Raw genomic sequence first — 21,228 nt, forward strand, 5'->3', positions numbered from 1 at the left:
ACCTTGCTTTTTAGTCAGATCTTGGGCCCATTTTGGTTTCCCATGAAGATCCCAACAAGTATCTTTGGTGTGTCGGGGTTTCTAGCAATGAGTGCACCACAATTTGTCCTTATCTTCTGTTTGGAGATCTCCTTTCCTAGAAGAAGATCCCACACTAGTAGAGACACCCCCTTTTGCTGCCAACACAACTGCATCCCCACCAGGGCTGTTCATCAGATTTCTTCTGCTCTCTTCAGATTGTACAAGAGCATAGACTTCCTGAACTGATGGGAGATCCTTAGAGCTGAAAACCTGTACTCTGATAGATTCATACATAGGATTCAGACCATGTAAGAAGGCAAACACCCTTTGCTGGGAGACAAGTTTCTTGTACATTTTGGCATCCTCATCACACTTCCAATCCACACTCTGGTAATGGTCCAACTCCTTCCAGACAAAGGTCAAGTCAGAGTAATATACTGATAAACATCTCTCCCCCTGTCTACAAGTAGATGATGCTGCATGCAGTTGATAAATCTTGGCATAGTGTCGCAATTCTGAATATGTAGATTTTGCTTGTTCCCAGATTTCATTTGCAGTTTCAGCCCACATGAAATTCTTCCTTATTTGAGGTTGCATGGAAACCATGAGCCAAGACATAACCATATTGTTCTCCCTATTCCATCTATCATATTCAGCATTCTTAGAGGGTGGTTCTTTGATTCTCTCATTAATATAGCCTATCTTCCCCCTTGCAGTGATGTATAAATTGATCCATCTTGACCACTCTAGGTAATTTAAACCATCAAGAGGGACAACAGCCATAGGAAAGGATAGGTCACCGCCACCCATTCCATTCAGCATTGATGAAACTCCAGATGTGGCTGAATCTTCACTACTCATGATTTCTGGTTTAAGAAAAAACAGGAACCAAAGGGGTACTGCCATACAGGGCTATTACAGAAACAGGTCCTTCTGACCTACGGTTTCACTGGGAGCAAAGACTGAACACTGCTGTTGCAGTACTGGAACAGGTCTGAATAACCTACGGTCTTGTAGGAATACAAAAAACAACACTGCAGTTGCAGTACATAACCAGGTTTGTATGACCTACGATTGTACAGAGTTCATATGACCCCCAACAGAATGGAAAATACAGGGTGAAGTTCACCACACCCCTAATTGGCAGGCCTGGTAGCCGAACAGTCAATGACTGAGATCAATACAACATCAGCTTCAGGGCATCAGCAGTCCATCAAAGGGGTAAAGAAATACAAAAAAAGATTCAGTTGAATACAGCTGCTTTGTTAAAGAAATACAGTCCATCAACAGTCCATCAATCGGCTGAACAGTCAATTAACAGGGCAGCCGAACAGTAGATAAACAGTACCTCTTTTAACTTCAGATGATAGCCTCTCTGTAAACCAGAACTCCCTCTACGAACCTCAGATGATAGCCTCTCTACAGTCGAACAGACAATGAATACAACTTTTGGGCTGGAAGATGAAAAGTCTCTATAACTTCTGGGTCGAACTGAATACAATAGATTAGCAGTTCGATGGATACAGCTCTGGGAGATGAAGAGACTATCTGCTCGACATTGAACAACAGGTTTGCTTGACACCACCCTTCAGGCCTGGACGACTTGCTCTGATACCATGTTGAGCAAGAGCAAGAGAAGAGAAGAGAAGAGAAGAGAGGAGAGAAGAGAGGGAGAGAGGAGATGAGAGTCGAGAGGACTGAAAGCCCCTACAGAACACTGTAGGCGAGTGCATAAGTTATTATTTATACTAGTCTAGTCGTACAACATAAAGAAGGAGAAAATTACAACAGTACCCTTGCGGTACTAAACCTGTGTACAACAACATCTGTCAACAGACATCATAAAGATCAAAATTGCACATTGGGTAAAGACGAATGGAAAATTTTCGAACTTTCTTGGTGAATGATATAATAAGAACAGGGACGGAAGTGGCAGAATGTTCTAAGGAAAACGATAGGGTGGTTGTGGAATGGAAGACCTGTTCACGGGCCGGGCTTCAGACCTGACTTACACTGTGTCGGGCTCGGGCTTCGGGCCAGGCCCATTCAAATTTTGGCAAAAGCCAAGCCTGAGCCCGGCCCATGAACACGTCTCCAACAAGCAATAAATTAAAGCTGAGCTTTGATGGGAGTTCTATGGGCAATCCAGGGCTGGCAGGTATGGGGGTGTGTTCAGGGATTCCTTGGGAAGGGTGGTGGCTATGTACTCGGGATCTATTGGAGTGGGAGACTCATTGAAACTTTGAAAGATGAATTGGTGGCCTTGCTACAAGGGTTATGATTAGCAAAACAATTTGGATTCCACTAATTGGAAGTAGAGGGGGACTCAAAATGGATCATCTCTTGGGCAAAATGCAACTGCGAAGTCCCTTGGATCTACAGGTACACATTCAGGGATAGAGAATGTCTATCAAGGGAGTTGAATACCACCTACAATTGGGTTAGAAGAACTGTAAATGGATCGGCGGATTCACTAGCAAAACAAGGGGTTAATAGGCAACAGTTGTTTTGGGCTTTGGTGTGAACTTTATTGTATTTTGGTTTGTTGTAATTTTCCAATATGTTGTACTAAACTTTCATATAATTAATAATTTTTTCTTTGCTGATATAAAGAATTCGGTTCCATCCAAATTCTACAGTTAATTTCAAGATTCCTTTTCCTTCTTATTAGATTCCTGTTGTCTATCCAGAAAAAAAAATGTAGCATAGTGTTATCAGTTTCCTAGAGGATGCTGATGCACATAAATGGTAGGGGATAAACCATGAACTATGTACTCTTTTGCGGGGTTCTTTATTTGAGTTCAGTTCCAGGAATCTCTCAACGACACTGGTTTAAAGGAGAATATGCTTTATCTCCATATAGCAAACTGTTTGGATCAAAATGTAAAAGCTTTAGTCTGGACATTAATTCTGTGGCCACAATTTATTTTTGTATGCTGATAGCTTTATGCTATATACATATTTATTTATGTATATATGATAAGGATAATAGGACATATGCCACAAAAAGTGTAGTCCCATATACAAAAGATATAGTACTATATCCGTATGAGTAGATTTTATGTGTATTCCACCAAAGGATTGTTATATCCTTTTCATTAGAGCATAAAGATATTCTGAGCAAGAAATATATGCAATTATGGGAGGGATGACATGATGGCTTGCTTAGTTTCTTGGACTTCATACCTTCCCAAACTTAAGCTAAATTGGATTTCACCTTGAGTCTGTTAGACCTCTCACAATCTTTAACAAACTAAAGCCTTCTGTTTTTGCAGGGAATATTGCTTAAGGGTGGGCAAGTATTAGATGCTCTGGCATCTTGTCACACTGTTGCATTTGATAAAACTGGGACATTGACAACTGGGGAGCTTATGTGCAAAGCAATTGAGCCAATACATGGACATTCAGTAGGAAGGGATAAATCAGAAGTTGCTTCTTGTTGTATCCCTAATTGTGAAAAAGAAGCTCTTGCTGTAGCTGCTGCCATGGAGAAAGGGACTACCCACCCTATTGGGAGGTATTTATTGTTGAAATGGATCCTAGCACTTTATATGTATTTATTCAGTACAGTGGTTGCTAGTACTAGGTAAAAATTTACAGAATTTCATTTTTTGGAATTGCTGACTGACACACGAAGCATAATTTATTGGCTAGATTTATTTAAGCTGATAATTTTCAGATTTTTCTCTTATTTAGGACCATTTGTGTTGCTACTTACAACATTAACTTGAGGGTTTGTGAATTTTCATGGTGTGTAAATTGGTATGCCTAGAAATCAGTTATTTTGGTGTGAGAAGGTAATTTGAGTTTGAACTGGTTTTGAGTTGGCAACATTATAATACAAGGCATTAATTGATATATTCCAAATTCTTGTGATATGTCACGATGTATAACAAGGAAATATGATTTTATCAATTTCTTGTTTTCTACTATTTGCTACATGTCCATTCATGTGTTTGATTGTTTGTATATGCTTTAGGCATCAACATAAAAAGGATGGCTGGATGGACAGAGATAGGGATCTGATAATCTTTGTTTTTTAAAGTACTACTGCAATGTTGACTGTCTGATGTGGTCCTTTGTTTTGGCAGTTCCATACCTGCAAATTGAAAGAATACCCAAAAGAACTCCACTGATTTTCTTTTACCTAATTCCTTATTTCTATGTAGTATGTCATCACCCAACCATGTGCCAACACAAATGCTTAAAGCAACTGGTGCGCATGTAACAAAATAAAGGTGTAAGAGGATACATAGATCTTCTTCGAGTTCATTCTGTATCAAAGAAGCACTATGACTGTTTGCAATCCATGATTGTTCATTCAGATTTTAATATGAGCATGTCAGGTTTTCATTGCAGGGAGATTTAAATTGGTTTCAATCAATATGAAGGCTTGACGAGAGGATGAAAACTCTAAATGCAAGTTTGGTTGGAAGGTTTGTCGGAGTGGATTTGGAGAAGGAAGTGGTTTCCTGGGCCTCATTTGAATGGGGTAAGGAAAGAGTTTTGGGTGTCGGAAGGCTGAACGGGGGGACTGTTTTTGTTTATGTTTCATGGTAGAAAGGAGGCAGAGTGGGCTCTGGAGTCCGAATGCAAGATGAGTAGGGGCTGTGATTTATGTTTAGGCTGGTGGTTTCCAGCGGTAAGACTTGTACAAGAAGATAATAGAAGGTGGATGTGGATTGGAGTTCTGGGTATCCCCCTGCATGCATGGAGTGTTTAATCTTTCAGAGTGATTGGGGATGCCTGTGGTAAATTCTTGAAAATTGATGAAAGGACTAGGAGATGGGAGAAAATTGACGTGAGAATTCTGGTGGAGGTTGATGAGGTCTCTGCCATTACAAGTTCTTTAGGTCTGGCTTTTGCAGCTGAGAAATATGACCTAAGGATTTTTGTTGAGGGAGAGGACAACACTGTTTTTAGAGCAAGGACCAATAGGAGAGAAGGAAGGAAGGATGAGAAGACTGAGATAGGATTGGAGTTTCAGGATGGTTGCTTTGTTGAAGAGGGGGACGATGGGTGGGGGGACTCAATGGGCAAAGTTGTAATTTCAGGTGGGATCGAGGCTTTAAATGAGAGGCATGTGGATGGAGTTGGTAAGGAGTATATAGGAAGGCACAACTTAGAGGGTGGGAGTTTAAGTGAGGCTTTTGAAGGGTCACAATGCTTGAATGAAATCTTGGGTACTGGAAGTGGGGACCACTTTCTTAGATTGAGGTTTTTGAAGGGCCATAGTGTTCGAAATTTCAAATGAGATCTCGAGTATTGGAAGTAGGAACCACTTTCCAAGATTGAGGTTTAAGAGTGTTAGCAATGGTCTTAGGCGCAATGCAACAAATTAAAGGCACATAGAGAAATAGGTGCCAAGGTTAAGGAGAAGGAGAAAGAGAGATTTTCATAGGCTTTGAACTAGCAAGGTGGAGGATTGGGTTTGGGTCGTCATTAAATTTGATAGTTCTAAAATAAAAACTGTGAGCCTAAAGAATGAGGACAGTCGAGTTGATGAGGGGCATTGCCATCTTGTGTGTGGTGAAGCTAAGTTCAATCTAGGGGAGAAGAGTGTTTGAAGATCGGAGAGGGAGCAGACAAAGCTTAATCGGCTAAAAGGTAAGTTTATTTCTTTCGGTTCTTTTGTGGTTGAGATCCATGCTGATCCGTCTCAAGTGGGGTGGCTGGTTTTATTTGACTAGGAGGCTGCTAGGTTTGAGGGAGACAAGGGAGGAAAGAAGGCTAGGTTTTTGCAAACTGCAAACCCATGTTCGAATTAGATGAACCACCAAATCAAGTAACTATGTTCTAGCCAGCCATTTCATAGTTCTATTCTCACTCAAGGATCCACTAGGTAAAAAGGTATTCAATCAAACAACATCTTCATCTCTATTGTAGAGTGAGGAAAGGGTTTTTTCTTCTATTCCTTTGCCAATAGGAAGCTCATAGGGCTTTGTGGAGGCAACAAGGTGGAGGAAAGCCCTGAAAGGGAGGCTAAAGACTTTATGTTTGAAGAAATAAGAATCAAAGGGTGTCATAGCTTGAAGATAAGGGAGCTGAAGAAAGTTTAAGTTCTGGTGGAAGGCTTGGAGATAGTTGAATGGCTGAAGGAGTTTTTGCAAGAAGTAGCAACAAAAGGAAAGCATACATGCTGGAAGGAAAATAACACAAAGTCTGGAAGGAAATATGTGGTGGAAAGTGATGTAACCGTTTCTGGCTACGTATCAATTGTTTGGCTAAGTACCTCGTCATCTCGTCTGCTCCCATGTGGTCGGTGACTCAGAGGCTGAAGTGGAGCTCCCTGGTGGCGAGCTGCCTAGTGGCGAGCTGCCTGGTGGCGAGCTACCTGGTGGCGAGTTGCCTGATGCCGAGCTGCCTGGTGGTGAGCTACTTGGTGGCGAACTGCCTGGTGGTGAGCTACCTGGTGGCGAACTGCCTGGTGGTGAACTACCTTGATGAGCTGCCTGGTGGTGAACTACCTTGATGGGCTGCCTGGTCGTGAGCTACCTTGATGAGCTGCCTGGTGGTGAGCTACCTGGTGGGCTGCCTGGAGGTGAGTTACCTTGATGGGCTGCCTTGAGGTGAGCTATCTGGTGGGCTACTTAGCTTTCTGGATGAGCTGCTTGGTGATGAGCTACCTTGAGGTTGTTAGGTTGGTGCTTGTGTCAGGCTGCCAGCTCGTGCCAGGGCCAGGTCGCGCCAGGGCCAGGCTGCCAACTCGGGCCAGGGCCAGGTTGCACCTGTGCCAGGCTACGCCTGGTGGGACACCATCAACTTAGCAAAGGCATGTTGTTGTCCGGGTGTCACCTAGTTGTTCTGAGGTGCCAGGCTACATGAGGGTGAGCTGCCTGTGGCGAGCTGCCTGTAACGAGCTGCCTAGTTGTCAAGAGGCTGCCAAGTGTCATAATGTCATTGGAGGGCCAAATCCGCCCTCATCATTTCCCCCCCACTCCCGAGCTGAAAGTAATTTGGCGAAGGGAGTAGATTTCTCCTTTTGGCTCGTAAGTCGACGAGCTCGTAAGCGTTGATTCAGTTTCTTAGGCTCTGGGAGCTGCTTGGAAGCGAGTTGCCCGTAAGGTGCTGAGGTCTCTGCCAGTTCGGTACTTTAGCCCTTAGGGTCTGGGAGTGACTTATAGTCCACTCTTGTTGACTTTGTCCATGCCTAAAGGCGGCTGGCTCTTGTGCAGTATTGTGGCCCTTAGGCTTTGGGAGCGACTCATGGTCCACTCCTGAACTTTTCCCATGCCGAAGAGGCGACTGAGTCTTTCAGCAGTAGTATTGCCCATGCCGTAGAGGCGACTGGGTCTTTCAGCAGTATTGGCCCTTAGGCTTTGGGAGCGACTCATGGTCCACTCCTGGACTTTGCCCATGCCGGAGAGGCGAATGGGTCTTTCAGCAGTATTGTGGCCCTTAGGCTTTGGGAGCGACTCATAGTCCACTCATGAACTTTGCCCATGCCGAAGAGGCGAATGGGTCTTTTAGCAGTATTGTGGCCCTTAGGCTTTGGGGAGCGACTCGTAGTCCACTCTTGAACTTTGCCCATGCCAAAGAAGCGATTGGGTCTTGCTGTAGCGTCGAGGTCTCTGCCTGTGAGGTGCCGAGCTGCCTGGGTACCGAGCTACCTGTGAGGCGCTGGGTTGACCAGGTGCCGAGTTGGATTGATGAGCTTTGTTACTCTTTAGAGACTTGCAAGGAACTAAATGTCAGAGGACCCGGGGTGGCTAACCCGGTGAGGTCACTCCGATGGCTAAGTTAGTACTCTCATAGTAGATTGCGAGCTAGAAATCACAATCTGAGAGCTAGAGTTTGCTTACTTGTTTCTGAGGCTGGTGCCTTTTCAGTTCGTAAGTTCGCGCATGGGCCAGGCCGCCAGGTCGGCGCCCGTGCCAGGTCGCGCCAGGTCGACGCATGTGCCAGGCCGCGCCAGGGCCGCCGGGGGGGCGCCTTAGGGCTATGAAGCGAGAGCTTCAGTTTCTTTGAGTTCATAAAAACGGAAACTACAAAGCAAGAGTTTCAGTTTCTAAAAAGGTGAGGACATAGCTTTTTGTAGGATGAGAACTGAGCTTTTTGTAAGATGAGAACTGAGCTTTTTGTAGCGTGTTTCCCACAGACGGCGCCAAATGATGTAACCGTTTCTGGTCACGTATCAGTTTTTTGTGATGTATCAATTTTTTGGCTAAGTACCTTGTCATCTCATCTGCTCCCATGTGGTTGGTGACTCAGAGGCTGAAGTGGAGCTCCCTGGTGGCGAGCTACCTAGTGGCAAACTGCCTGATGCCGAGTTGCCTGGTGGTGAGCTACCTGGTGGCGAACTGCTTGGTGCCGAGCTGCCTGTAGCGAGCTGCCTAGTTGTCAAGAGGCTGCTAGGTGTCATAATGTCATTGGAGGGCCAAATCCGCCCTCATCAGAAAGTAAACAGAATGCAAAAGGTTTATTCATATCTCTCAGAGTTTTTTGACAGAGGAAGGAAACAAATGGTCTGTTTTCCTGCTGGGAAAAATAGTCAAGGATGGAGAGGTGTGACTGAGATCTTGACCAGTTTTCTAGTTCGAAGGAACCAAGAAATGAAGAAGATGGTTGAAACTGCAGAAGTAGTGGAGGGAGTACTTGTTGGAAACTCACCATCGATGGAGGAAATGACTCTTAACCAGGACTTCTTAGCCATGGCAAACAGAAACAGCAATCCGATACTGAATGTAAATTTCAGTAGAGATCACTGGAACAATATGTTAGTGGTTGAAGCTAAAAATCAGATTAAGGATTGGAGGAAGATGGCAGATTTGTTGATTAGTAAGCTGGGACTGAGGAAGACATTTATTCTAACCCCTTTTGACAGTACGAAGGCAGTGCTTGATCCTCTTCAAAACATGGTGGAAGTTGAGGCTTTAAGCATTCAAGAGGACAAGGAGTCCTTTACTTTGTATAGATGGTCCCCTTCATCAAATTCGAAACCTTTTGCCATTGAAGATGGAGTGACAGTCAGGGTGATTGGGTTGCCTTTCCACCTGTGGAAATATGATGTTGCAGTCTCCATTGCATTGTTATGTGGAGCTCGTTTGGTGGGGGAGTTCTGAGGAGATTTAAGATCTTCTGCTCTACTGTTAAATGGAGTTAAACCAGAAGAGATACCTAGGAAGATTACTATTCAGGTTGAAGGACTGCCTTTACAGGTTTGGTTAGCTTCCTCCATTGAAGCTTCTCTGTGGTTAGAGGCCAGACAGGAAGAAGATGTACGGGTGGAAGAACAGGCCCTGCACAGCTGTCTAGGATTGGAGATTCAAAAGAAGATGGAAAGTTTCACTAAAATAGGCAAGCCAAACTTCGACTATTCAAGATTTGGGCATTAAGGAAGGTCAAATACGTGGGCTACAAGGCAAGGGACTGACAGCAAAAAGATCTTTTGCCCAGGTGTTAGTTTCTGGAGCCAAAAATTCAAAAAAGTTACAACTGTCATTTCCAAAAAGAGAAACCAGTCGGGCCAAGGACTTTGAACCGGTTTATAAGAAGGTTGAGCTGTCGGGTCAAGCTGAAAGGGGTGGTTCTTTAAAAACTCACGTGGCTGAACAGTTAAGTGGGGCTGGACTTAACAATTCGTGTGGGCCTTCTCAAACAGGAAATGGACCAGCAGAATTTGGCCCATGTTTTAAGTTGTCGCATGAGGTTTTAAAACCTCACGTGACTGAGGATGGACTGATGCTAGACAAGTCTATTCATCTAGCATCGTCCTCTTTAAGCTCCTCTAAGGCTTCAAAGAAGTTGAACCAGAGAACAAGTTCGCTACAGTGGATTCCTTTGAAAAATTTGTCACGACCTTCCAAAGGTCGTCGCAATCCAAGGTCAGTTCGAAGGAGGGACCTGGAAAACCTGGATACAGAGATGTCATCTGAAGCTGAAAGTGACTTTGGTTCAGATACAGACGACACAATCAGTATAGGAAGTGTAAATTTGAAAGATTCAAAGGACTTGTGGGAAGATGAAAGCTTAAACACTGTTATTCTATTCCCAGAGGAAGAAATTTGTGTTCTGGAAGATTGTGGAAAAGGGGAGAAGCGAAATAAGGTGGAAGACAAGGCTGACAAGTTAGAGACTTCAACAACTGATGTGCCACACAAGGATGAAGGGGACTTAGCAGCAGCTTTAAAGGATGATCAGGGTACACGCATTCTTGGAAACAAATGCTTTCCAGAAAACAGGCAGGTAAAGAGTTTCGGCTTGGAGAGGCTGGATTCTTCTTTGAAGGTTTACAAGAAAACATCCAGAAAGGAAACTGTACCAAAGTCTCCTCCAGATGTAGAGACTGATAAGGCTTTGATTGAACCAAGTTTATCCCAACAATCAAATCAATCAGAGGGAAAGGAGTTCTGGTCAGAATTCTATTACTGATATCCCCACACAACCTGTTGATTTTTCCCCTCCTATTAGGCCAGGTATGTTTGTCCATTCAGGATTTGTTACTAATCGGGGTTTTGTGCCTGAAACAGGTATCTTGGCATCACAACTGGAGAGAACAGCCAGAGGTGAAGGAATAGAAGTTGAAGGGGTGAGGTCAGAAACAGAGGGAGAAGTTTCATTGTTAGAAAAAAGACAGGTGGAGGAAGTGGAGAGAATTTGGGAGCAAATCTGTGTTTTGTTGGAGGAATATAAACAGACAGAGGAGTTGTTGGAGGCAACACCAAAATAACTAGAACCCCTAGAGAGTAACTTGTTGTGAGAAGAAAGGACGGGGTACATTAGTGATGTTAGGAAAAGAAACAATTAACAAAAGCAAAAAGAAAAAGACAAGGTCCGAGGTGGAAAGATTAATTTCAGACATAGAAGGGGACTTAGAATTTAGTGGAAGAGGGGAGAGGAGGAAGGCTCTAAAGTGAAGGGAAACGGAAGGTGTGGAGGGTATCTTTCTACAATCGAGTTGATGAAGATCATTAGCTGGAATGTGAGGGGTCTAGGAAGTGTGAGAAAAAGGAGGGTGATAAAAGATCTGTTAAAGAAGGAAAGGCCTGACATTGTATTGATACAAGAAACCAAACTAGCTGATCTAGACAGAAAATGGGTTAGAAGTGTGTGGAAAGCAAGAGGTGTGAATTGGCGCTCAACTCCCTCTTGGGAGCCTCTGGGTGGATAATTACTCTTTGGAGAGAGGATGTGGTAGAACCATTAGAGGAGCTGATAGGTAATTTTTCTGTATCACGAAAGTTCAAGATGGTGGAAGATGGTTTTCATATGGGTGTTAACCAATTTGTCTGGGCTGAATAATTATAGAGAGCAGAATGAACTATGGGAAGAACTCCATGGAATTCACGGACTTTGGGAGGGCCCTTGGTGCTTGGGTGGAGATTTCAATGTAATAAGGTTTCTCAATGAGTCAACTAATCCCCAACAATCTATAACAACTAGCATGAGGAGATTCAATGAATTTATCAACAATTGTACTTTGGAGGAGTTCCTTATGCTACAGGCTAGCTTCACTTGGTCCAATTTCCAGGAGAATCCATCTTGTTCAAAGCTGGATAGATTCCTCTTCAGTGAAAGTTGGGAAGCACACTAGAGGGGTTTGGTGGCTAGAGCTCTACCTAGAGTTACCTCGGATCATTGCCCTATAGAGCTAGGCCAAGAGATTTTTGGGATTGGACCTAAACCCTTTAGGTTCGAGAACATGTGGTTAACACACCCGGACTTTGTGCATAAAGTGAAGGAGTGGTGGAGAGAAGAGATTAGGGGAGTTAAGTGGAAAGGGGTTAGATTCCACAAGAAATTAAAAAGTCTGAGATCCAAAATAAGAGACTGGAACAAAGAGGAATTTGGGAGATTGGAAGAGTTAAAAGGCAGATTGACTGCCCAAATCGAGGATTTAGATTTAAAGGAACATCAAAGGACCATGAGTGCACAAGAAAGAGAATTGAGATGGAAGTTGAAGAAGGATTTGGAAGAGGTCCTATTGAGGGAAGAGATATCTTGGAGACAAAAACCTAGGCATCAATGGATCAAAGAAGGGGATGGGAATACCAAGTTCTTTCATGCTATGGTCAATGGGAGAAGGAGAAAAAATTTTGTGGCCAAGATTGAGGTTGATGGAGTAGAAATTGAGTCACAAGAGGAGATAGCCAATTGCTTTGTAACTCCAAATCCATCTTGAGTAGGCCGTTGGAGAGAAGGGTGAGAGTGGAAGATCTAGATTGGCCAGGTCTATCAGTTGGCGAGGCAGCTTGGTTGAAAAGAGACTTTGAAGAGGAAGAGATAAGACAAGCTATTTTCTTTATGGACAGGTCAAAGGCTCCTGAACCATATGGTTTTACCATGGCTTTCTATCAAGAGTGTTGGGACATTATTAAAGAAGATTTGTTTGAGGTGTTTAGGGAGTTTGAAAACAACCATGTGATAAGTTGTGGAGTTAATGCCACTTTCTTAGCTCTCATCCCAAAGAGATTAGATGCCAAACACCCTAAAGATTTCAGGCCGATTAGTTTGGTAACCAGCACCTATATAAGATTGTGGCAAAAGTGCTTTCTTTAAGGATTAAAAAGGTCCTTCCGTTTCTCATTACTCAAACCGAAGGTGCCTTTGTCCAAGACAGGCAAATTATAGATCAGATCCTTATAGCAAATGAATGTGTGGAGGAAATGAGGAGATCAGGTAATCAAGGTTTTATTAGTAAGCTAGACATTGAGAAGGCCTATGACTCAGTGGATTGAGATTTTCTATTAGAAGTGCTAAGGAAATGTGGATTTAGGGATAGATGGTGTAGGTGGGTGAGCGGATGCATAATATCTTGCCAATTTTCAGTTCTAGTTAATGGAGGGGTTAAGGACTTCTTCCTAGCATGTAGAGGGCTTAGGCAAGGAGATCCTCTTTCCCCCTTTTTGTTCACACTTGTGGCAGATGTGCTTAGTAGAATGATTTCTAAAGCAGATAGGGAAGGGCTGATAAGAGGTTGGAGGATAGGCAGGAATAATGTCACGGTGACTCATCTTCAGTTTGCTGATGATATCATCATCTTTTGTGAAGGGGGAGGCTTAGGGAGAGTGAGGAACCTAAAAGATCTTATTAAATTCATTGAGTCTGTTTCAAACCTATCGATTAACTTTGACAAAAGTTGTGTGGTGGGAATCAATTTGGAAGATTGGGAGGTAGAGGCTATAACAGGTTCTCTAGAGTGTTCCATGTCTGATTGGCCTTTAACCTACTTGGGTCTTCTGTTAGGAGGTAACCCAAAAGAAAGTCGGTTTTGGTATCGAATTGTGGAAAAGTTTGAAAAGAGGTTGGCTGCTTGGAAAAAAAGTTACATTTCAATAGGGGGTAGAGTGACCTTGATTAGGGCGACACTTGCTAGTCTTCCAGTTTATTTTCTTTCTGTATTCAAGATACCCTCAAGGGAAGCCAAGAAGCTAGAAAAGGTGATGAGGGATTTCTTGTGGGAGCCATGGGAAGAGAAGAAGGATCATTTGATTAGGTGGGAGATAGTCAGTAGGAGTAAGGAAGAAGGGGGATTAAGATTGGGAAATCTAGTACTTAAGAATGAAGCTCTACTAGGGAAGTGGCTTTGGAGATGGCCATTAGAGAGAGAGAGGTTGTGGCACAAGGTGGTGAATAGTATTCATGGCTGTTTGCAGAACGGTTGGGATGCCAGGGTATCACTACGGGCGACTCTTGCAACACCCTGGAAGGCCATTCGCGGAATTCTACCCCATTTTCTCAATCTGGTCAGGTATGATGTTAATTCTGGAAACAATGTTCTTTTTTGGGAAGGCATTTGGGTGGGCAACCAGCCTCTTAAAGACCTTTTTCCCTCTCTTTACTCTCTTTCCTTTTATAAGGAAGAGCCGGTTTCCAGTTTTATTTCCTACTTAGATTCTTCTGTGGCCCTAAACTGGGATTTTGGTTTCCGTAGAGGGTTACGTGATGATGAAAGTGCTTCTGTTTCAGATTTATTGTCTTCAGTTGAGTCTATTTGTTTAGATCCCCTCAAACCTGACACAAGAATTTGGACCCCTAACCCGAAAGGTTTTTTCACTTGCTCCTCTTTCTTCAAGTCCTTTTGTTCCACTTCTGCACCTCAGTATTTCCCAGTTAAAGAATTTTGGACTAGGCCCATTCCCCCAAAGATTGTTGTTTTTTGTTGGGAAGTTTATTATGGTAAGATTAACACCTTTGAAAACCTACAAAAGAGAAGACCAAATTGGTGCTTATCCCCTAATTGTTTGAGTGTAGATGGAACCTGCCATCTAATACTAGCCTGTTGTTTAGTCCGTCTATTTTTGAATGGCAACACAAAGAGAGGGAGACTTATGTGGAAGTGCATAAGAGCAGCTTTGTTGTGGACAGTTTGGGAAGAAAGGAACACCAAAATCTTTTGTGAAAAAGAAAGAAGCTTCTTGGAAGTTAAAAGAATGTATTCTGACAAGGGCAATTCAGTGGCTGAAAACTCTAAAGCTCTTTGATGCATACTCTTTTGATAACCTATGGAGAAGCTGGTTAGCAGTGGCTAATACTTCTACCAGGAAGGACAAACATGGGGTTGAATGGATGCCACTAGGGGAGGAGTTTATCAAGCTGAACTTTGATGGAAGTAGCCAAGGAAATCCAGGACCTTTGGGCATAGGAGGAGTGCTGAGAAACAAAGATAGTAGCATTATTATCTTTGTACTCAGGTCTGGCGGGTGTGGGAGACTCTTTAAGGGCCAAATTACTTGCTGCTGTACAAGGAATCCAGCTTGCAAATCAGCTAGGCATAGAGCATCTGATTATTGAAGGGGATTCCCAGGTGATAGGGGGTTGGCTGAAGGATCCAGACACTGTGATTTGGGGTTTTAGAGATCTTCTCAAAAAGGTTAAATGATTAACAAGGAATATGACAATCAGAGTTCAGTGGGTAGGCAGATCAGCAAACTTATTGGCTGATTCACTTGCAAAACAAGGGGATCTCCGGGATAATTTATTTTGGGCTTCTGTGTAATTTCTTTTGTACTTATAATTCTGTAACTAGCTTTAAAGGATATTAGAATACTCGAATCAGGGGTATTTTGGTCATTTTGGTTTATCTGTTTGATAGTGAAAGGTCTATTTTATCTAAGTTTAAGTTATGTGTCCCATCTCTTATGAGGGACAATATGGTCTTTCTTGTAACTCTATTATTTGGAATAAATACAAGTGGGCCGGCTAGGGAGAGGTGATTTTTCCTCTCTTCTGGCTGAACTCTTCTCTTCTTCTTCTTCTTCTTCTTCTTCTTCTTCTTCTTTCTCTTTCCTCTCTTCTTCTCTACTTCAACCTAGAATTGAATAGGGTTTACTTACATGGTATCAGAGCAGTAAAGTCTTGTTCTCCTCCTTTTTTTTTTTTTTCTCATTCTTTCTTGCTGCTGTCTTCTTTCTGGGTTCGCCGCCAACTATTACAGCCATCTTCATTCTTCGGCTGACCTGAGTGGAAGTTCGACAAGGGGCTGAAAAGGAGCTGTCGTTTTGTGGTCCTGGAGGTGAGAATGCCTCCGGTTGTTGTGGTGGTGGTCGTTGAAGTGGTGTACTAAACACCCTCTATTCAGTGTACGAAGAGGGCTGTATGTGGACAGGTATGAACACTGCTGTCTTTTGCCCAAGTAAGGGACTGTGAATGCTGTGTTTTGCTTCAAAGTTTGTTTGTTGTGGAGGTTTGGAGTGACTGATATGCATATCAGTCGTGTTCTTCGTTTTACCTCATATGTGTGCTGAAAGAAGAGTTGTCGACTGCTGAATTTCATGACAGCAGTGGTGTGGTGGTGGTTGTGTCGTGTTGATTGGTGTATCTATGATTCTGAATATTTAAAAGTGAACTCTTAGACCTTGTGTGTAAACAGTTCTGCAGTGTGTAGAACAAGTGTTTGATGTAATGACTGAGTTTCGGCCCTTGTATTTTTGGTGGGTGAATGATTCTGCGGTGTGTAGTACAGGTGTTTGATGTGATGTCTGAGTGATTTCAGTCTTAGTATTTGATGTGCAATGTGCATTTGAAGAAGTTGGAGTTGGTGGTGTTGTAAGTAAGATAAGTCTTGTGAAAGTGTGTGAGGTTGTGTTGCATATTTGAAGGTGAAATAATTAAGATGACTTCGATTGGAGATGGGAATGACAATAAAACAGGTGTCATGCTTTCTCCAGACTACCAAAGTGTTCAAATGACATCCATCAAGCTGAATGGTGAGAATTATGTACCATGGGCAAAATCTGTGGAGGTGTTCTTAAAGGCCAAGAGGAAGGTAAAACATGTGAGAGAGGAGAAACCTTCCTCTGATTCTCCGGGGTTCAGTGACTGGGAACAGGAAGATGCACAAATAATGACATGGCTATGGAACAACATGGAATCAAAGATTAGTGTGAACTTCATGTTCCTAGATACAACTAAAGAAATCTGGGATCATGCTAAGAAGCTATACTCCGGACAAGACAATACAACTAGGGTGTATCAGTTGTATCAAGAATACTTTAATTTGAAACAAGGAAGTCAAAGCTTGGAGGAATACTATGCAAGTCTGAGGAATATCCGGAATGAGCTCAATGTGTATCATCCTCTAACATCGGATGTTCAGATCCAACAACAGCAACGTGAACAACTTGATGTGACAAGGTTTCTAGTGGGTTTGAAGGCTGAGTATGAGTCTGTCAGAGCACAAATATTGGGGGGGTTTGCTCTTCCCTCACTTGAAGAAGTTTTTGTCTATCTTAAGAGGACATCTATTGAGTCTGTAGAGCATTCTTCTCTCTTGGACAGATCTGGTCTGGTGGTGACTAAAGGGGGTGGCCGTGGAAATAGAAGTGGTGGTGGTAGTATTGGACTTCCAGGCAACCGTGGTGGTCACATGTTTAACCGCGCTGGTGGCCAGAGTGGAGGCCGAGACTTAGGGGGAGATCGTGGTAAAGGAAGAAGTAATGCCCAGAGAAAGTGTACACACTGTGGTTTAGAGGGACACAGTTAATTTCTGCTATGATTTACGTGGTCCACGCAACACTTGGGCTAACCATGCTATGACTAAGGGTAGTGGTACAATTATTGAAAGCCAGCAAATTGACCCCCCCCCCCCCACACACACACATCTACTGGGAAGGAAATGGTGAGTGTACCACGTGCAGTATATGAGCAGTTCCTTCAGACATCTCAGCAAAACACCGCTACCCTTGCCCATTCAGGTATGGCTTGCTTAGCTTCCAAAGCCTCACACTGGATCATCGACTCCGGAGCCTCGGACCATATGTCTGGGACTCCTGATGTATTTTCTTCCCTTTCTCGCTCCTCCACATCTCAAATAGTTACTCTTGCTAATGGTTCTACATCTCCCATCTGTGGTGTTGGTGATGTTGATCTCTCCTCTTTGTCTTTATCATCTGTTTTATATGTTCCCAAGTTCCCCTTTAACCTTATGTTTGCTAGTAGATTAACCAAGTCTCTTAATTGTTATGCAACTTTTTGTCCTTCTTCTTGTGTGTTTCAGGATCTCAAGACGGGGAGGAAGATTGGTGGAGGGCATGAAGCAGGTGGATTGTATTACTTTGATGGTGGTGGCCCTCCAGTAGCTTTTCAGTCGTCTCTTAGTCCTCTTCAATGGCACTGCAGACTTGGTCATCCTTCTCTCAAGGCTCTGAAGTTGCTGGTCCCTTCCTTGAGTCATCTTTCATCTTTAGATTGTGAGTCATGTCAATTGGGATAGAGTCTCATTTAGTCCAAGAGTTGATAGTCGTGTCTCAATTCATTTTTCTTTTGTTCATTCTGATGTCTGGGGTCCAATCAAAGTGATGTCATACAATGACTATAAGTATTTTGTAATTTTTTTTGATGACTTTTCAAGGATGACATGGATTTATCTTATGAAAGACCGTAGTATTGTTCTCTATTTTTCAAAAATTTATGCTGAAATACGCACTCAATTTGGTGTTCATATTAAAATTCTTCACTCTGATAATGCCAAAGAGTACAACTCATCACCAATTCAACAATACCTAGAGAAACATGGGATAATTCATCAAACTTCTTGTTCCTACACCCCACAATAGAACGGTGTAGCTGAACGAAAAAATCGACATCTCCTTGAAACTGCTCGGTCCTTGATGATCAATATGAATGTCCCAAAGCATTTTTGGAGTGATGTTGTCCTCACATCCTGTTTTCTGATCAATCGGATGCCCATGTCCATCCTTGGAAGTCAATCACCCTTCTCGGTGTTGTTTCCCACTTTGTCTCCATTTCCTCTCACCCCAAGAGTCTTTGGCTGTGTTTGTTTTGTTCAACACTTGGGGCCTAGTTTAGACAAGTTAGATGCACGAACCACTAAGTGTATCTTCCTTGGCTACTCGAGGACTCAGAAAGGGTATAAGTGCTATAACCCTAAATTCCATAAGTCATTTGTGTGCTCTGATGTCACCTTCTTTGAATCAATCCCGTTTTTCTCAGATGCTGTGGGTTCTTCTCCTTCCTCCGTAGTTCCTCTTTCCGTCTCTGTTGCGGATCCCCTTCCCGTGGCTCCTATTCCTGCTGCAGATTCACATCCCATGCCAGTTACTACTGAGAGGCCGCCAATCACACAAGTGTATACCCGCAGAAGTGCATCGGACCCTCCTCCAATTCAGCCTTCGTCGACAGATCCTGCTACTGCTTTTCTCCCTTAGATCTTGATCTTCCTATTGCTCTGCGGAAAGGTAAATGTACTTGTACTTCTCATCCTATTTCCAACTATGTTTCAACTACTCACCTTTCTGCTTCTCATCACAACTTTATATCATTACTCTTATATGTTTCCATTCCTAAGACTGTCCAGGAAGCCCTTACCTCTCTAGGGTGGCGGCAAGCCATGGAAGAGGAACTCTCTGCTCTACAACACAATCACACGTGGGAACTCACTGCTCTTCCTCTTGGTAAGCATGTTGTTGGGTGTAAGTGGGTCTACACAGTGAAGTATCTTCCTAATGGCAGTGTGGAGCGATTGAAGGCCAGGTTAGTGGCCAAGGGCTATTCTCAGTTGTATGGTGTGGACTATATGGAGACATTTTCTCCTGTGGCTAAGATTGGTTTAGTTCGGGTGTTGATTTCATTAGCTGCTATGTATGATTGGCCTCTTGTACAACTTGACATAAAAAAATGCCTTCCTACATGGTGATCTCATTGAGGTGTATATGGAGCAACCACCAGGGTTTGTTGCTTAGGGGGAGGATGGTAAGGTTTGTAGACTCAAAAAGGCAATTTATGGACTGAAACAATCTCCACGTGCTTGGTTTGGCAGGTTCACTGAAGTGGTGAAAGCCTTTGAGATGAAACAGTGTCAGGTAGACCATTCTGTGTTCAGCCATGACTCAAAAGATGGGAAAATCTTGCTAGTAGTGTATGTGGATGATATTGTCATAACTGGGAGTGACAGTAACGAAATCGATAGGTTGAAGAAATTCTTACAGGACCACTTCAATACGAAAGATTTGGGTAAGCTGAAGTATTTCCTGGGAATAGAAGTTGCAAGGTCAAAACATGGAATTAACTTATGTAAGAGAAAATATGTTCTTGACCTACTTGAAGAAATAGGGTTGTTAGGTGCTAAACCAGCAGAGACTCCTATGGAATTCAATGCCAAGTTGAGTGTTGATGCAGGTGAAGAGTTTGATGATCCTGGAAGATACAAGAGGTTGGTGGGAAAGTTGAACTACTTGACCATTACTCGACCAGATATATCATTTGCTGTGAGTATGGTGAGTCAGCTTATGCAACATCCTCGGGTTCCTCATTGGGAAGCTGTTCTGAGGATTGTTAGGTACCTGAAGGGTGCTCCAGGTCGTGGTTTGCTATACCGAAGTGGAGGGACCCTTGAGATAGTAGGGTACACAGGTGCTGATTGGGCTGGTTCTATATTAGACAGGAGATCAACTACAGGGTATTGTACCTTCCTTGGTGGCAATCTTGTAACTTGGAAGAGCAAGAAACAAACAGTGGTGGCAAGGAGTAGTGCAGAAGCTGAATATATGGCTATGGTTCATACCACATGTGAACTAGTATGGTTGAAGAACTTGTTACAAGAGATGGGATTCTCAGTTGATAAGCCCATGAAACTATTATGTGATAACCAAGTTTCTGTTCACATCTCTTCCAACCCAGTCTTCCATGAGAGAACTAAGCATATTGAGGTTGATTGTCACTTCGTAAGAGAGAAAGTGATAAGTGGAGTGATAACCACATCTCATGTGAGCTCAGGAAATCAGTGGGCAGATCTCTTTACAAAGGGATTGTCTCGGGGCGGAGTAGATTATATTTGTAACAAGCTGGGACTATATGACATATACTCTCCAGCTTGAGGGGGAGTGTTAGAATACTCGAATCAGGGGTATTTGGTCATTTTGGTTTATCTGTTTGAGAGTTAAAGGTCTATTTTATCTAAGTTTAAGTTATGTGTCCCATCTCTTATGAGGGACAATATGGTCTTTCTTGTAACTCTATTATTTGGAATAAATACAAGTGGGTCGGCTAGGGAGAGGTGATTTTTCCTCTCTTCTAGTCTGGCCGAACTCTTCTCTTCTTCTTCTTCTTCTTCTTCTTTCTCTTTCCTCTCTTCTCTACTTCAACCTAGAATTGAATATGGTTTACTTACAAAGGAAAGGTCGCATCTCATGCCTTTCCACGGGTTGCACGTAACTGTTATTTGCTTTTTAATAAAATCTCACTCATTTATCAAAAAAAGGGAGAAAGAAGGTTGGGTTAGAGGAAGGAGAGGAGGAGGGTGTAAGGGGGGAAGAAAGCATTCAGAAGGGGAAGAACTCAAAGGAGGTGAAGCTAAGAGGTTGTACATCAGGAACATGAAGTTGGTGATACAACTTTTTGAACAAATGTCCAACCTAAAGGTGAATTTTGAGAAAAGTTGTGTAGTGGGTGTGAATTTGGAGGAGTGTGAGATCAGGGAAAGCGCAGAATTGTTGGGTTGTGAAGTTTCAGGATGGCCATTGAATTACCTAGGGATGCCCATGGATGACAACCCAAAGAAAGAGAGTTTCTGGAATTCGATGGTGGAAAGATTTGAAAAGAGACATTGATCATAAAAAAGATTTGAAAAGAGACTTGCCTCTTGGAAGAAGAATTACCTTTCCCTTGGAGGGATGATTACTGATTAAGGCTACTTTAGCTAACTTACCCATTTATTTCCTTTTAGTGTTCAAAATCCCAGCAAAGGTATCCAACAAATTGGAGAAGATGATGAGAGAGTTCCTATGGGAGTCGGGGGAGGATAAAAGG

The 21,228-nt window shown here is 43.0% G+C and overlaps 1 protein-coding gene across 2 annotated transcripts in view; it reads left to right on the plus strand.

Annotated features, from left to right (window-relative positions):
* Nucleotides 1-21,228, plus strand: part of HMA1 (heavy metal atpase 1) — a 99,873-nt gene that overhangs the window by 41,627 nt on the left and 37,018 nt on the right. For both annotated transcript variants that reach the window (XM_010272882.3, XM_010272892.3), the window contains exon 7: nucleotides 3,297-3,538. In XM_010272882.3, the coding sequence (XP_010271184.2) occupies nucleotides 3,297-3,538 (242 nt within the window). The remainder of the gene's footprint in view (nucleotides 1-3,296; nucleotides 3,539-21,228) is intronic.

This window comes from Nelumbo nucifera, chromosome 5, assembly GCF_055504915.1.
Source record: "Nelumbo nucifera cultivar China Antique chromosome 5, China Antique-T2T, whole genome shotgun sequence".
Lineage (NCBI taxonomy): Eukaryota > Viridiplantae > Streptophyta > Magnoliopsida > Proteales > Nelumbonaceae > Nelumbo > Nelumbo nucifera.